The following is a 17,460-nucleotide window of genomic DNA, read 5'->3' on the forward strand; positions in this document are numbered from 1 at the left end:
TCCCCGGCTTCCACCCACTTGATGAGAGTGGCACCCCCTCCCCCAGTCATGGCAATCATAAATGTCCCCAGACATCACCCAGTGTCCCCGGGGCGAGGTAAGGGGCAGAAGTGTCCCCGTTGGGACCCAGCAGGCAAGCTGGAAAGGGACAGAGCACAGAAAGAATTTAGACTTGTATCATTCAACACAGCAGCCACTGGCCTCTGCGACTGTCCGGAGTTTGAAGTATGGCCAGTCCAACTCAGTAACAACAAAAAAAAGATGTTAAATATGTTAGATGCCCCCCAAAGCGTAAAATACCACACTAACCATTTTTTTCTATCGATTACACACTGAAACGGTAGTATTTTGGCTAAACTGGGCGAAGTGAAATCTACCATTAAATTCACTTCACCTGAACCTGTTGCTATCCCCTTTTCAAGGTGGTGCCGGTGGCTTCCATCCCATTTGTACTGGGCAGAGCTGGCGTGGAGACCCCCTGGATTCTCCAGCCCTCCAGGCAGCCCGCGGGCCTTTTCGCTCCTGTGTTTTTCACTTACCCCACCCTAGAAATTTCATCACGACCCAGAGAAGGGAGTCTGCGGCCCCAGGGCCATGGCTGGTTCCAGTGGTGGAGAATTTTGTAGGATGAAAAGGGCAGATGATCACCTGTGACCTCAGCTTAACAAATGGAACATGTAAACCAATCCCACCCCACTGCACGTCTGTCAGTTTGTCATGGCGCGGCGGCTTGCATGTTGCTGTGATGCTGGAAGCTATGCCACCAGTATTCAAGTAGCAGCAGGGTCACCCACGACGGACTGGTTTCAGCTGAGCTTTCAGACTAAGACTGACTAGGAGGAAGGGCCTGGCAGTCTACTTCTGAAAGGAATTAGCCAGGGAAAACCTTGTGGACAGCCTCGGGACACCGTCCGATACAGCGCCAGGAGAAGGGCCCCTGGGGCTGGAAGGCACTCCAGCATGACGACGATTGTGGGGATGTCGCAGGACCGGGCAGTGTTTCGTTCTCTTGTACATCGGGTTGCTGTGAGTCGGAACCCATTTGACAGCACCTACCACCACCACCACCACCACCACCCAATTGTCGCTCACAAACTGTAGGCTGGCTGGACTTTTTATGATTCTTATTATCGTGTTGAAATATACACAACAAAACGTAGGCCACCTGAACCATTTCTCTGCGGACAACTCTGGTGTCGTCGATTACGTTTTTCAAGTTGTGTAACCATTCCCGCTCTCCTTTTCCGAATTATCTCCCCGCCATTAACGGAAACTCAATGCCCCCTAAGTAAAAACTCCCCTTTCCCCCCTTCCCGCTCCTAAAAAAAAAAAAAAGTTTCCGCATATTAGCTTATTTCACACAGGAGATCACACAGTATTTGTCCTTTTGTGACTGACTGGTTTTGCTCAGCCTGATGTTTTCTGGGTTCATCCGTGTTGTAGCATGTATCAGGACTTCATTTCTCCTTATGCTGAGTAATATTCCATTAAAAGAGTCCTGGTAGCACACTGGTTAAGCACCTGGCTGCTAACAAAAGGTCAGTGGTTCAAGGCTCTGCGGGACAAAGAACTGGTGATCTGTCCCGTAAAGATTACAGCCGAGAAAACCCTATGGAGCAGTTGTGCTCTGTCACAAGGGGCCGCTGTGAGTCAAAATCAACTTGACAGCACCCAACATTCCATTGTGTATGAAGCCCGTTGTTTATCTGTTGGCAGATGTTCCCATTGTTTCCACCTGTTGGCCCTTGTGGAAAGCGCTGCAATGAACACTGTGTACTGGCTGGGCTTTCATTGATCTGGGCAACGTTGAGGGGGCTGGTCCCCACTAGACAGATGCTTACAAGCCCACGGGAACATAAGACACTGAGGGGAAAAGCTACTGAAATGATGAAGGGAGCTTGGCCAAAAAGGGCCATTGATTTCGGATGAAAACAGGGAGTTAAAACAAAATTTGCTTTAAAGCGTCATGCTGAGTGACATAACACAACAGGGCCAACAGCAGATGCTCCTACTTACACAGCGTCATGGATTGAACTGTGACCCCGAAGTACCTGCCACCTTGGCTAGGGCGTGACTTCCAGTGCTGTGTGGTTGGCCACCATCCTGCCATCTGATGTCATTTCCCTGTGTGCTGTAAATCCTATCACTAAGACGTTAATGAGGTGGGATCAATGGCAGTTACCTTAATGAGGCAGAACTCAATCTAAACGACTTGGCTGTGTCTTAAGCTCATCTCTTTTAAGTTATAAAAGAGAGAACTGGCAGAAAGACTTAGGGACCTCGTATCACCAAGAAAGCAGCACCAGGAGCAGAGCCCCATCCTTTGGACCTGGGGTCCCTGCGCTGAGAAGCTCCTAGACCGGAGAAGATTGCTGACAAGGCCCTTCCCCTAGGGCCCACGGAGAGAGAAAGCCTTTCCCTGGAGGTGGCACCCTGAATTTGGACTTCTGGCCTCCTAGCCTGGGTGAGAATAAGTCTCCATTCGTGAAAGCCGTCCACTTGTATTTGTTATAGCAGCACTACGTAACTGAGACATACGGAGTGTCTGGAACAAGCAAACGCAAAAAGACCAAAGTTTATTCATGGTTACTACAGGCGGGAGGGAGGGGAAGGGGAGTCCCTGCCTGGGGGGCACTGACCATCTGTTTGTAGTGGTGGGACACTGGAAAAGGGCAGCGGTGACAGTCGCACGACACGATGAGCATCGTCAACGTCACTGAACTGTACGTGTGAAAACTGAATCAGCAAATGGTGTGTTATACACGTTTTACCAAAATAAAACAACAAAACCAATTTGCTGGCACATGATGAATGTAATCAACGTCACTGAATTATACACGTAAAAAACGCTGAAATGACAAATGGTTTGCTATTTATATTTCTACCACAATTAAAAAAAAAAATTTGCACCAACAAAATGTTGGGTATTTTCCTCTTCCGAGTGAAACACACACACAAAAAGCCAAGAAAACACAAACACAACCCCCAACACATGAGATTCTAAAGCTTTGGAATTTGAGCTTTTTTTGGGGGGGGGAAGAGGTGGCACAGAGCAGTGCAGGGTCACAGGTGAGTGGCGAGCAGCCCTCACACACACTAGTAGTTTGACTCATCACTCCATGTAACCATCTTGAGGTCTGTAAAGCGTAACGACCCCAAAACACCAGCGCAAACTGTGCTTTCTGCATTCTCTATGAATCTAAACCTACTCCAAAAAGGTCTACTATTTAAAATCAAAACATCTCAATCTGAAAAAAAAAAAAAAAAAAATCCCATCTATACAGAACATTCCACCTCCAATAACTGGGGTGGCTGGCGGGGAGCCAGTCGGGGGCCCCAGGGTGCCCAGCAGCCTGGCCAGGCAACGCCCAGCCTCAGTCTCCCACAGAGACTAAAACCAGTTGCCACTGAGCGGATCCCAGTTAATTGTGTCCGCGTGTGTGTCAGGAGATGGCCAGGCCTTTTTCCAAGGCACTTCTGGGTGGACTTGAACCTCAACCTTTAGGTTGGCAGCCGAGGAAGTTAACTGGTTGCACCACCCAGGGAGTCCTCCCACACAGAAGCCCAAAACACCAACTGATTTTATGTTTTTTATAGGAAAAAGGGCAGGGTCCGTCGTGCAGAGAAACTTAAACCCAGGTCGCGCCCAGCACATCATCAGAGCCCCACAGACACATCTGGCTGGGGAGAGGAGCGAGGCTCCCCAAGTCTGTGCCGCTTCTGGCCAGCCTGGTGATCTGGGTGTCAGTGCTGAAGGCCAGCGGCTATGCTACCAACTTTAACACAGTCAGGAGTTGTGGGTAGAGGACAGTCGGTTTAGGAACGTTTCTAAGGAATGAGTCCCTGGGTGGAGCAAATGGTTAAGTGCTCACCTGCCAACTAAAAGGTTGGGGGTTCGAGTCCAACCAGAGTTGCCTTGGAAGAAAGGCCTGGGGATCTACTTCCAAAAAATCAGCCACTGAAGACCCAGTTCTACCCTGACCCATGCGGGGTCACTATGAGTCAGAATTGACTTGATGCCAAGTGGGATCCTAGGGAATGAGAAGTGGGGGTAGGGAGCAAAAACCCTGAAAACTTCTGCTGTCACGTGTCACACACACACTGCCATGGAGTCGATTCTGACTCATGGTGACCCCAAGTGTGCCAGAGTAGAACTGGGCTCCACCGGGCTTTCAAAGGCTGCTTTCCTGGCAATAGATCTCTAAGCTTTTCTTCTGAGGTGCCTCTGGGTGGCACCTCCAACCTTTCAGTTAGCAGCTGCGTGTCTACCATCCGCACCACCTAGGGATGGTTTCTATGACAGGCCCCAAGATATGGTCATTCTGAACGCCCACGAGAGGCTGGCGCCCTTGGAGAACAAAGACACTGAAGTGCAGTGAACACGGTAACCCCTTTCCTTCTGAGGATGGTCCCGAAGAATCTGGGTTACCCACAGGTCACCGCCTTCAAGATCTTAGTAATTTTTTTAACAAATCATGAGAGATTTTTTTTGGAGGGGTGGGATTATTAAGTAGCAAAAGCCTGGAAAGCTGGTCGAAGGGGCCACCAACTTGTATCTTCTTTGGTGTCCACAAAATAAAAACAACACAGATTAGAAGGATTTCCCTAAAAAAGAAGACAACCCAGCAGTCCCTACTGGACCACAAGCTGCTGTCTCCTGCTGCTCCTTCAGAGAACCCTTCCTTTGCAAGGCGCCCACAGATAAGTATCACCTTGTTTCAAGCTGTCAGGAAGTACAGAGGGGGACCGCTCACTCAGCCTCAACATCTTTCAAGAGGAGAAGCCTCAGACACAGCCCGGCCCTCTGCCACTTCCTACTGCCCTGGGACCCCAAGGGCTGGGCACCGGCTCTCCCATGGGTGAGGTTGTGGCAAGTCAAGGGCAAAACGCTGATGGGAGCTGAGGGCCCGGTGGGGACCCTGAGGCCTGAACCAGGAGGGGACCGCCCCACTTCTCACCTCCCGTCAATCTAAAACCCATGTGCATCTTGGAGGTGCTGACAGTGATGCGCCGGGCGGCCGTTCCGATTGGTGTGGGGCTGGTGGAGGGGACCAAGAGAGCCACCCACCACATCTGTCAGCTGCGAGCGCAGGTTTATCTGCCGGGTATGCTGGGGTTGTCGACCACACCAGCAGCGTGGAAACCCAGCGCTTCCTTTCTGTCGAGCCGACCTCAGCTCAGCAGCTGCTGCTCCACAAGGAGGCAGAAGTTTCTGGTCGATGAGAGGAGGAGCAGAGGACCTTCCTGCTGGCTCCAGCTCTCTGAAGTGGCCCAGAGGGGAAGGTGAAGGGAACTGGACCTCATCACAGCTGGGGTTCTCTCTACACATTAAAGAGTCTACTAGCGGACAGAAAGATGGAAAGGAAGGGCTCCCCTCCTGCTGTCTGGGGGTCCACGCCGAGGCTGGAAAAGGGCAAAGTCGGCGCCGACGCCATCTTTCTTTCCTCCCTCCCCCATCTCCTGAGTGGGTGCTGAGGTTTTCCTGCAGGGCTGTCCTCACCGGAAGCTCCTCAACCCCTCAACCCTGGGGCTGAGCCAGACTACCAGCCGCTGTTAACTGAACCCCAACTCCTGGAGACCTTATGTGGGTCACAGTACAACTGGGCTCCATGAGGTTTTCAGTGGCTGGCTTTTTGGAAGTTCATCTCCACACCTTTCTTCTGAGGTGCCTCTGGGTGGACTCCGCTGCCAACCCTTCGGTCAGCAGCAGGTGTCACCATTCACACCGCCAGGGGAACCTGAGCCAAAGGCTGAAGCCCTGGAAACCAAACGCAACAAAATACAACAGGCACCACTTGCTTTCTCTCCCCCCCCGTTTTTTAAACCTAGGTAAGCAGGTTCCAAGAAGACAACATGAGCGGCCACCCTTCCCCGGAACCCAGAGAGCTGCGCCAATGCGACAGGCAGAGGAGGGGCGGGGGGCGGGGCGTTCCGGTGTCTTCTGTGATGGTCCCCTCCATGGAGGGGCTGGGCTGGGAGAGCGGGCAGGGTGTGGGGCAGGGGGAGCCAGCCTGTCTTCGGCTGGACGGGTGGCACTGTCACACGGTGGTTCGCGTGGGCGTGCTGGGCTGGTTCAACCTCAGGGTTTTACACAACCAGCCTGCAAAATCCACTTCTTCCACCTCGGAGCGTTTGATGAAGGTGTGGTTCTGGAAGGGAAAGGGACAGGTGAGCAGCTGGGCCCTGGGCTCTGCCAAAAGAAGAGGGAAGGGTGGCCTCCCCACCCTGGTGCACGACACAAAGGGACGACATGGAGACAAGAGGATCCTGGCCCGGCATCTGGAAGACATGCTGTGGACAGGGGACAGACCACACCCAGAAAGGAGAGGACACATCTGACGGGGGCGATCCAGAGAGGCAGCAACAGACGCCAGACTCAGAGCTTGGGCCCAGAGACGCAGACAAGGTGGGATGAGGGCGTCCTACCCCTTCAGCACTGCTGACACAGGGCCAGGTCCTTCTTTGGTGCCATCCTGTGCGCTGTAGGGTGTTGAGCAGCATCCCTGGCCTCCACCCACTCATGAACACAAATGTCCCCAAACATCACCCAGAGTCCCCTGGGGCAGGACTGTTCGGGTGAAACCTATCGGCCTACAGTAGTGTTGTCTAGAACCTTCTGCGATGAGAGCTCCATTCTCTACACACATGACCCAGTCCTGCAGCGAAAAGCAACCTGAGGCTATTGAGCCCTCGATATATGTCTGGTGTGGCCAAGGACCTAAATCTAAATAGGCTGGTGGTTCCCACACAGGACAATGCCCCACTAGGGACTCCTGCTTTGGAAGGGTCAGGTGGGTGCAAAGATGAGCTCTGTGATGGCGGCAGGTGCCTCGGAGTTCATCGGGGGGTCTAATCTCCCCACAGAAGCAGCGGTGGTTCTGTGGCAGAATTCTCACCTTGCACGTGGGAGACCCAGGTTCTAGTCCCGTTAAAGTCAGCACACCTCATGCGCAGCCACCACCTGGCTGTCAGGGGAGGCCTGTGTGTCGCTACGATGCTGACAGGTTTCAGCGGAGCTTCCGGACTAAGAGAGACTAGGAGGAAGGGCCTGCTGATGGACTTTCAAAAATCAGCCGATGAAAACCCTGTGCATTACAACAGCCCCATGTGCCGCCGGCTCCCGAGGACGGTGCACTGCCAGGCAGCGTCTCCTGCCTTTGTGCGCGGGGTCACCCTGAGTCGGGCCGACCTGACAGCGGCTGATAGTATCTCCCCACTGGACAGCAAGAGCTGCAGGCCCCCACCTGCGACCTCCCGTACAGGCAGGGAAGGCAGGAGCGTCCTGACCTTCCCAAAGGTGGCTGCAGGCTTGGTTAAAAAACCAAGGGCAACAGGCTTGACGGAGCTCTTACTGCCTGCGGTCACAGAAGGAGCAGTTACACAGAGAATTCATGACGGCGGATAATAAATCCTAACCCCTACACCTGTGGCTGCCATCCCATTTGGGGACAGGTCTTCTTTGCCATGATAAAAGGCCACATCAGTGTAGGCTGTGTTTTAAGCCCATCACCTCTGAGATAGAAAAAGAGCAGATAAAGCCTAGCGAGCAAGCAGAGACGGGAAATAGGGATGCCAGGCCACAGGGCGATCACCCAGGAGCAGAAGCTCGAAGGGACAAGGACCTGCTCCCAGAGCCGACAGTGAGGGAAGGCCTTCCCCTAGAGCGGTGCCCTGAGTTCGGACTTCTCGCCTTCTGAACTGCACGAGAATAAATTTGTTTGTGAAAGCCACCCCGCTGTGGTACTTCTGTCATAGACACACTAGAGACCTAGGATGTGTATATAGATAACAGGTCTTTTTACCTAGGCAGAGAGCGAAGGCCTGGAAGGTTTTACCACACCCGGTTGCCGTGGAGAGCTGCGCGTGTGGGGGGGTATTACGGGCGACCTCGGCGTTGACATGCGCCTGTCTCACACGCGAGGACACATCGCTGTGTCACTTACTTAACGTGTGTTAATGGAAAATCTGCTACATGTCAGGACAGGAGTGAGTGCTGGGGTTCTAGAAAAAATCAGACAGACACACTCTTCCCACCTGTCTTTCTCCAGGGGCTACAACAAACAGGGACACAAACTGGGACAGACTGGCTGCAACTAACGGGGGGCTGATTGGGCAAGGCGGCCTGGGGCCTACTCAAGGAGGCTCTGAGGCAGGGCCCGGCAGGAAGCTGCCAGCCCTGGGACAGACAAGAGGTGCCCTCTAAAGAGACGACTGTCCGTGCAAAGGTCCTGGGGCTCGTTGGAGGAGATAGGAGTATGGGGGTACGGAAGGAAAGCAGTGGGTCTCCCGGTATTTGAGGGGAAGGAGAGCCCACGCCAGGCATGGAAATGGGACCCTGCTCAGGCCAAAAAGGAGCAACTGCCGGGGAGGCAGGAGAGACCACAAACACCAGACACCCCCAAGGGCACACATGAAGAAGGAAAGCAGCCCTGCACTCCCAGAAGCCTCAGCACCCATGGCACCCAGGAACCAAAAACCTCACCCACCCATGCCTCAGGCACAGCAGGGTTGTTCTGTCCTCCCAGGGTTTGAGGCCTGCTTCCAACTCTTGGTTCTACTGCTTATGGAGCAGGGAGGCCCAGAGGGCTCTCGGGCTTGGCTCCGCCCCGGCCCACTCCCCGCATCCCAAACCCAGCCGGCTGCGTTGCTGACTATGGGCTGGGTTGCTGAGTATGGGCGTGGTGCAGGCAGTGGGGCCTGGGTGAGCAACCCCTCATCCTGGAGGTCCCTGGCTCAGAGGGAGGGAGGAAGCAGCCCCGCTTGTCACATCACTCACCATCAGCATCTTCAGGTCAGCACGCTCTGCCGGGTTCTTGATCAGGCTGGGGGTCCGCGAGGCAGGAGGAAGGGGAGAGGACAGAGAGCTCTGTCAGCCGTGCCCCGGGGTGACTCACTCTGTGAGCCATGGCTGGCCACCTGCGCTGACCCCATCCTGGGGCACAGACCCGCTCTGCCATGGCTACGCTTCCCAGTCCTGGTCAGGATGAGGGGCTGCACCTGTCTCTTGGCTTAAATGGCAGGATGCCTGGGGAGAGGGAATAGGGCCTGGCACCCAGCAAGAAGGGGAAGGAAAATGGGGTAGGAAATGCCTTCTGCACCCTTCCGGCCAGAAGCCCAGGAGCAAGCACAGCCAAATTCGAATCAAATCCCCACACCTGCTCGCTCACTCGCTCAGGAGTCAGTAGGTCCAGAGGAAACTACGCAAAGGCGGCTGCTCCAAGCAGTTCAGGGCACATGTACGGAAATGTTTCCGAGTAAAACTGGACTGTACAACGAGCCTGCTAAAGGGCTGTGCAAATGGCCTGTGGCGCACTGAGTCACCACAAGGAAAAGTTTGTGCTGTGAATCATGCCATATCCCCAAGTGGCGGCTAGGTTGGCAGATGCCCCCACGGAAAGAGAGCAGCACCCCGAGGGTAAGTGGGCGGCCGTTCTCCCTGCTGGCCCCAGCACAAGGCCCATGCCAGAGACGCTACCCAGTCTCCTCTGGGCAGAAGGATCAAGAGCAGTTGGTGGCCTGCTCAGAAACCTGCTTGTGAGGCTTCTCTGGAAGCTGGTGGGTGACAGAACCCACGGGCCTGGGGCCTCTGCTGGCAGAAGGCAAGGTTGAAACAACAGCTCTTTTCAAATAAAGACTCCAAGGACACGGAAGCTGGGTGCATTCTGGGATTTGGGGACGAGCTGGGCTCTGCGCCGCTCACCTGCCAGCCCGCCTGGTACTCCTGACCCGGGACTTCTGGCCAGCAGGCTCCACGGAGCCCTACCTGGGGGGAGCCCTACCTGGGGCTGGGAAGCAACGTACTTCCAGGTCGTCGGCTGGGGCATGGGCTGGTTGAGCTGGTGGCAGGGTGGCCCAGGAGGTGGCGGGGCCTCCCAGGGTCTAGCACCCAGCCTGTCCAGCCAGGTGGTGCTGGAGGGGAGCTTACCATTTATTTACAAACTCCTGGAAGTCCTGGGTGAAGACGCCGCTGGGCAGCTTCGGGGGAGGCTGTGGGGCAGAAGAGATGGGTGGGGTCCATCAGCTCAAGGAGGCTCTGGAACCACCTGTAAAGGCGTTTCCACATCCTTCATGTGGGATAAAAACACGGCCCTCTGCTTGGGGAGGGCCCTCTGCTCAGGGAGGTTCCTCCCAGCCCCTCGCTGCTCCGAGAGGCAGAAGCGACCCTGCAGGAAGCAGAGGGCAGCATCCGCTCTGCCCCCAGCAGCCTTCCTGCCTCTGACATCTCCCAACTGGGGTGTACTCTGGTTCTGGAACTTTCTGGGAATCACAGGTGGTTATGGTAAGGAGAACAGGGGCTGCTCTCATCTGGAGATGGGGGTGGATCCCAGGCCCCGTGCCTGCTTCTCTCCACGGGGAATACGGAACTAAAGCCCGCAGAGAGGGCAGGGCCAGCATCCACACAGTAAAGACACCACGTGCCAGGCTCCGTCTTCAGGGCTCTCAGCAACCACGGTGACACTCGACGGAGGTGCTATGATCCTGTTCCATGGCTCGGAAAGTACCCAGGGGGTGCACACAGTGAACGTTCCCAGCTGCTAACTAGAAGGTTAGAGGTTCAAGTCCACCCAGAGGTGCCTCCAAAGGCTGGTGATCTGCTTCGGAAAAATCAGCCACTGCAAATCCTACGGAGCACAGTTCCACTGACACACGTGGCGCTGCCCTGAGTAGGAATCGACTTGGCCCAGGCTTGACCTGGGGATGACCTCGCAGCCTTGCTCCTGGCCACCCTGCATACAGATGTCTGCCGTCACCACCGTGGAATTCTGTGGCACCGAGTGCTTCGGGCTCCATCACCAAGAAAGCAGGCGTGAGCTAGGGGCCTGGACAACAGGAGGCCGGCGAGTTTCTGTGGTTTGGCCTGAGGGCTGGGGGCCCCCCGAGGAGCCCAGCTGGGTACATGTCTCCTCGGGGAAGGGGCAGCCACAGTGCAGGGTCGGGAGGTGCTCCAGTGAAGCCATAGGGCCTTCCCCTCCCCTGGGCTCTCTGCTACCCATGTCTCGGGGCTGAAACTGCCCACTCAGGCGGGAAGGGCGGGCAGCTGCCCTGGGCGTCCCTGCCAGGTGCGGGAAAGCTGTGTCACCAGAGCTACCACGCCCTATTGTCGCCAATCTGCTCTGAGCCTCTTACCTCGTGACCCAGCCCTGGGCTGGGCCCAGTGCTGTGTGCAACCTGGCTGCCCTGTCTCTCTTCCCAGACTCCCAGGGGCTCTAGAAAACCCACCTATGCCCACAGAAGGCCCAGGGGGCAGGGGAGGGAGGCCATGGCAGGGTGAGGCAGCTCCAAGTGAGGGCTCTGGGTTCAAGTCCTGCTCCTCCTGTCCTAGCTGGTCTTCCTTGGTTTACTTGTCTGTGCAATGGGAGCGTTAATACCACCCACTCGTGGGGTTGTCTGACGAATTGAGATAAACCTGTAAGCCGTGGTTAGTGCACTAAACACTAAGTGGGCCTATGATGCGCAGGAAGAGACGGGATGCCAGCTTGCCCTCGATCCCTTGGCTGCCCAGGAAAGACAAGCCGCCTCCTGGCCAGGCTCTCCCAGCCGCCTTCTCAGGGACAAGGTACCACCTGGCCTTTCTCCCGGGAAGCAGTGATTATTTATGAGTTCGTGCATGCGGACACAAGGGGCTCGGTGCAGAGATACAGGGTGACGAAAGCTTCCAGGTCGGGGGTGGGGAGGAGTTTGGCACCTGGGCCCCGGTGCTCAGCTCACGGGCACCTGTAGCCCCTGGACTTGAAAGGAAGGAACAGTAGTGGAAATTCTGGGTTTGTCTTTATAAAAAACTTCCCCCGGGGAGGGGGTGGACTTGTGCGGGGCAGGAAGAAGGAAGGGGGTGTATTTTCACACCTCGCTGCCTTCTGTTGAAAAGAATGGCCTAGATGTTGCCTGGCCCTGCAGCCCCAAATGAAATCCAGTCTGATTCTTGAATTATCTTCTTTTTTGTAAGAGATGTGTTATGGCTTGAACTGTGTCCCACTAAAGGATAAGCTGAAGTCCTTAACCCCTGTACCTGTAAACCATGACCCAGTTTGGAAACAGGGGTTTTCCATTGTTATGCTGACACACATTATCAGGAGAGACCAGGCTCTGGAGAAGAATATCATGTTTGGTAATGTAGAGGATCAGTGAAAAAGAGGAAGACCCTCAACGAAATGGACTGACACAGTGGCGGCAACAATGGGCTCAGGCATAACGACGACTGTGAGGATGGAGCAGGACCGGGCCGGGCAGTGTTTGGTTCTGTTGTGCACAGGGTCACTGTGGGTCGGAACTGACCTGACGGCACCCATCAAAGTAACACTGTTATGTTGAGGAGCCCTGGTGGCACAGTGGTTAAGTGCTTGGCTGCTAACTGAAAGGTCAGCGGTTTGAACTTAACAGCTGATCCACGCGAGAAAGATCAGGCAGTCTGCTTCTGTAAAGACTACAGCCTTGGAAACCCCATGGGGCAGTTCTACTCTGTCCTATATGGTCCCTAGGAGTTGGAATTGAGTCCAGGGCCCATGGGTTTTGGCTTATTGTTATGCTAATGAGGCCACACAGGGTGGGGCAGAAACCCAAACCCTTCTGAGTGGCCTCTTACAAACACAGCAGGACAGACAGACACCCAGTGAAGGAGAAACATCCACAAGCCCAAGAATGCCAAGGGCTGTTGGCAGCCACTAGAAGCTGAAAGGAACAAGTACCTTCTCCTAAAGCAGAGAAAGAAGCTAGACCTGCGCCGCCCTGGGTTCAGACTCCCAGCCTCCAAAACCCGAGACAATACACTCTGTTCTTTAAGCCACACGCCTGGGGTATTTTTATTCTGGCAGCGCCAGGTCACTAAGATGGCACCCTGGCAGGACTGACTGAATTCACCGAGTATACCGAGGAGTCGGGGGCTCCAGGCACTGACCTCATTCACAATGTAGTCCAGCAGTTCAAAGATGGCCATGGCGGGCCGGCTGTCCATCCCGTGACCTAGGCAGAGAGAAGCACCAAGAGGGTCATGAACGGGTGAGGGGATGAACACAACGTGGCACAAGCAGGAGGTGGAATATTACTCAGCCATAAGGAGGAATGAGGTCCTGCCGCATGCCACCGCCCTGAACAAGGAGTGAAAGCAGTCAGTCACTAAAGGACAGTGGCTGTATGACCCACTTACAGGAAACAGCCACGACAGGCAAGCAGAGAGACCTAAGTTTACCCGTGGCTACCTGTGGCTACCAGGCCGAGGGAGGGGGAGAGGGGGCCTCACTGCTTAGGGGACACTGAGTTTCTGTTAAGGGGGACGGAAAAATCTGGGAACAGGCAAGGGTGATGGTTCAACAGCATGAAGAACCAATTATTGTACCAAACTGTACACGTGAAAACTGCTAAGATGACAAGTGTTGTGTTACATATATTTACCAAATTAAAAAACAACGACAAATAATGCGTGATTCCACTTACAGGAAGTATCTACAAGAGGCAAGCTCACTGAGACAGAAAGTAGCTGAGCAGGCGCCAGGGCCCGGGGGAGGGGCACGGGGTTTCTGTTGGGGCTGATGGAAAACTCATGGAAACAGAGGTGACGGTTGCAACGTTGTGAACCTAATTAACATCACCGAACTGTAGCTTAAAGATGGCTAAAATGGCCAACTTTTAAAAATTGTGGTAAAAAAATATTCACTAGTACATTTGCCAGTTTGAGAATTTTCCCAGTGACGCTGGTCACGTTCATCATGGTCTGCAACCATCGCCACGTCCTTTTCCAGACCATTCTACCACAAAATGGCAAACTTCTTGTTACACATATTGTACCATGATACAAACAACAACAACAACAAAAATCCCAGGGGTCAGATGAGCAGCGGGGCTGACCGCTTCGTTTCTCTGGCAGTCTGGGACTGAGGTGTGAACGCAGCTCAGCCCGCTCTCCCCTGCCGAGGCCGGCTGTGCTGCTGCTGGGCATGTTTCCCCGGGAAAACCATTTCTCTCCCGAGCTTCTGGTGAATTGAAAAAAAAAAGGGTCAACATGAACGCAGGAGCATTTCTGAGAAGTCACCCATTTGGCGTGGGCTTGAGTGTGCCAAAGACATAGCCCATTCCTTGCTGGTGTGCCAGGCAGGGTAGGGCAGGGGGTGCCAGTCGCCAGGATGGGCATGTGACCTTGCACAGAGCTGCTGGTGGTGACAGCAGACGCCCCAAATGCCACTCTGGGTGGGCGGCTGGGCTGAGGGTTTCGGACCCATGTCCTCACCGCAGCTGGCCAGGTCCGAACTTGGCAGTTGGACATTGGTCTCTGGCCCCACCCTGAGACAGGCATGGCGGCCAGGGTCAGGGGGGTGTAGGGAGGCCAGGTGGTCCGGCCTACCCCACGACCCTCCCCTCTGGGAACGGACAGTCAGGAAGCCTTGGCAATTCAGGGCTGGGAGAGTCCTCTACAGGGGGCTGGACACAAAGCCAGGCCTGGGGGTGAGGAGCAGTGAGATTTTTCTCTGTGATGAAATCAAAATGGCTGCCCCGAGCAACCTGGCTGCCACACCAAGAAGGGGAGGCAGGGCTGGAAAATACTGTGGTAAACATGGTCTGATCATCCAATGCCCACCAAGAGATGAACAGAGGAACACAATGTGGTCTGTCCACACAGTGGAATACTACTGTGCCGTAAACAGAAACAAAGCAATGATACATGGATGACAGGGATGAACCTTGCACACGTTATGCTGAATGAAAAAATGCAGGCACAGAAGGCCACGTGAGTCCACTGGTATGAATTGTCCAGGACAGGCGAATCCATAAATACAGGACGTGGATCAGTGGTCGCCTGGGGCTTGGAGGGAGAGAGGAACAGAGAGTGACTGCTGATGGTTATGGGGTTTCTTTTGTGCGGGGATGAGAATGTTCTGGAATTAGATAGTAGTGATCTCTAATTATCTGTATTAGACAGTTGATATTGTACAATCTTGTGAAAATAATAAAAATCACTGACTTGCACTTTAAATGGGTGAACTGTATGGCACGTGAATTATATCTCAGTAAGGCTGTTAAAAACCCACCACCGCCCAAAACCCCCACGATTGACCACAGGATCCTCTGGACCCTAATTTAACTCGAACCTCTTCCTGTTATCTGACTAAAGATAAGCCTCAACCTTCTTTCTACGCCATCTCCAAAACACGGCCGACGTGTCCCAGCTTGACCATCTCTAGGGTCAGTGGCTCCTCCTCATGAGATGGCTGCTCTAAGTGCCAGAAGGTTCTCCAGGGACCTAGCTGTCCCCCCAGACCCCCATCTCTGCCACACCGCACTTTCTGTAGAAACGTGTATTGGGGCCAAATCCAATGGGCCACCTGAGGAAATTCCGAATCAAAGCTGGCAGGATTTCCTTCGGATTTTAAAGCCTGGCTCAAACAGGGCACAATGTTAATGGCAGAACCTAGGCAGTAGGTATCACTGTGTTCACCGGGCAAATCTTGCAACTTTTCTGTGGGTTTGAATGTTTCCATGACAAAATGTGGGAAAACCAGCCAACCGCAGGCTTGGCCTGGGAGCTCGTTTCCAGCTCCTTCCAGCTGGCAGCAATAGGTGCAGCTGCCCTGCACGTAACAGCTTTGGGGTGCTACTTCCAGCTCTGTCCCCAGCAATCCTGGGACCGTCTGAGGACTGCTGACCACATCAGCTCTACCCAGGGACAGGTGGTGACATGAGGGGCCAGGGGAGGTCACCGCCCTCCTGGAGCAGATGTCCCAGACTCAGGCCGTACCACTGATGGGGCGTCCAGGGGGCCGTGGCCGTGGCGAGACGCTGTGGGGCTCTCCCTCGGCCCCGTCGACCACCGGCCGGCCGAAGATGGCCTCCAGCTCCTTGGCATCCGGCGGGGGGATGGGGTACCTCCCAACGGACAGCTCCACCAGCGACAAGCCCATGCTCCAGATGTCCGACTGCACGGAGTAGTGGGTGCCTTGCAAGCGCTCCGGCTGCCGGGCGAGACAGAGAGAAATGCCAGGGAGGAGGGCTGGGACTGGGGCCGCTGGGAGGCAGGCGGGGGATTGCGGGGTCAGAGAGGGCACCTCGTGTCACTCCCTCCCCTGGCAGCCACTCCTCCCTTCACTGCAAAAGAAAGAAAGCAATTCCGCCTCTTCCCCCTTGCCCCCAATGCATGAGGAGACTTTGGGATGGAGGGGCTTCAAGCTGACTCTGACGGCACCTGCTCCGAGACCTGCGATTCCTAGTGCTGTAGCCACGGACAGCTGGCTCCAGTCAGGGAACGGCCTCCTAGCTCCTGACCATCTGGACATGGACTTCTTAGAATCTGCTTATAGGATCAACTCAGCAGGCTCCTGGTCACCAAAACAGTTGCCATTGTGTTGACCCCAACTCCCAGCAACCCCGCGTGTGTCAGAGTAGAACCGGACTCCACAGGGTTTTCCACAGCCGATTTTGCTCAAGGAGATCACCGGGCTTTTTTCCGAGGCACCTCTGGGTGGACTCAACCCTCCACCTTTTGGCTACCAGCTGAACATGTTAACGTTTGCACCAACCAGGAACTGTGGTCACTCCTCAATAGTTTTCTGGAGTACATACAAGCCCACTCTTGCTTCCAAAATTAACTGTTGTTGTTGTTGGGTGCCATGAAGTCAATCTGGACTCACAGTGGCCCATGTGACAGCAGAACTGCCCCATAGGGTTTTCTAGGCTGCAATCTCTATGGAAGCAGATTGCCAGGTCCTTTCTCCCGTGGAGCTGCTGGGTGGGTTCAAACCACCAACCTTTCAGTTAGCAGCTGAGCACTTAACTGCTGTGCCACCAGGGCACCTTCCAAAATTCACTCATTACCCCCAATCACTACCAGGAGCAAGGAACCAAGCTGGCCTTCCAGAGAGACAAAACCCTGAGTGAGACGATAAGGAGAGTTAGAATTCTAACAGGAAGGAGAAATCAGGCAGAAGCAGAGGACTCATTACCAGAAAGAGCGGGTTTGCAAGGAGCTTCCTGGAAATGGGGGAGCTGGCTGCAAAGCGGGGAGTACGGAAAATGACAGCTTCCCTCCAGAGACCTACCGACATGTAGGAGCGTGTCCCCACAAAGGAGTTGGCCATCGAGTCGATGAGCTGCCCGCTCACCCCGAAGTCACACAGCTTGATCTCCCCTCTGGAGTTGACCAGGATGTTGGAGGGCTTCACATCTGAGAAGGTAGCCGGGCTGCGGATGAGCACCAAGGGCACGGAAGGCGCAACCACACCCGCCCGCAAAGACCCCTCCACCCGCCAGCACACGCCCCCCCCAAAGGCCCCGCCCACCTGCCAGCACATGCCCCGCCCACAAGGCCCGGCCAGGCTTGGGAGGGCGTCTGCGACCCCCTCACCTCGGTGCATGATCTGGTGCTTTTCCCGGAGGTACGCCAAGCCCCGGAGAACCTGCGCGGGAGCCAGGGGTCAGTGGACGAGGTCGCGGGCCGGGCCTGGGAGCCACTGCGTCTGGGACAAGTTAGCGGGCCAG

The 17,460-nt window shown here is 54.9% G+C and overlaps 1 protein-coding gene across 2 annotated transcripts in view; it reads right to left on the minus strand.

The window, feature by feature from the left end:
- Positions 1 to 2,544: 2,544 nt before the first annotated feature.
- MAP2K2 (mitogen-activated protein kinase kinase 2) overlaps positions 2,545 to 17,460 on the minus strand; it is a 37,396-nt gene continuing 22,480 nt past the window's right edge. Inside the window, exons 5-11 of one of the 2 annotated variants that reach the window (XM_064280299.1) lie at positions 17,327 to 17,378; positions 17,022 to 17,146; positions 15,725 to 15,938; positions 12,893 to 12,957; positions 9,926 to 9,987; positions 8,777 to 8,822; positions 2,545 to 6,149 (exon numbers count right to left, since the gene is read on the minus strand). In XM_064280299.1, the coding sequence (XP_064136369.1) occupies positions 6,039 to 6,149; positions 8,777 to 8,822; positions 9,926 to 9,987; positions 12,893 to 12,957; positions 15,725 to 15,938; positions 17,022 to 17,146; positions 17,327 to 17,378 (675 nt within the window). In that variant the 3' untranslated portion in view covers positions 2,545 to 6,038. The other variant, XM_064280300.1, reaches the window with a different exon arrangement.

Source organism: Loxodonta africana, chromosome 3, assembly GCF_030014295.1.
Source record: "Loxodonta africana isolate mLoxAfr1 chromosome 3, mLoxAfr1.hap2, whole genome shotgun sequence".
Classification (NCBI taxonomy): Eukaryota; Metazoa; Chordata; class Mammalia; order Proboscidea; family Elephantidae; genus Loxodonta; species Loxodonta africana.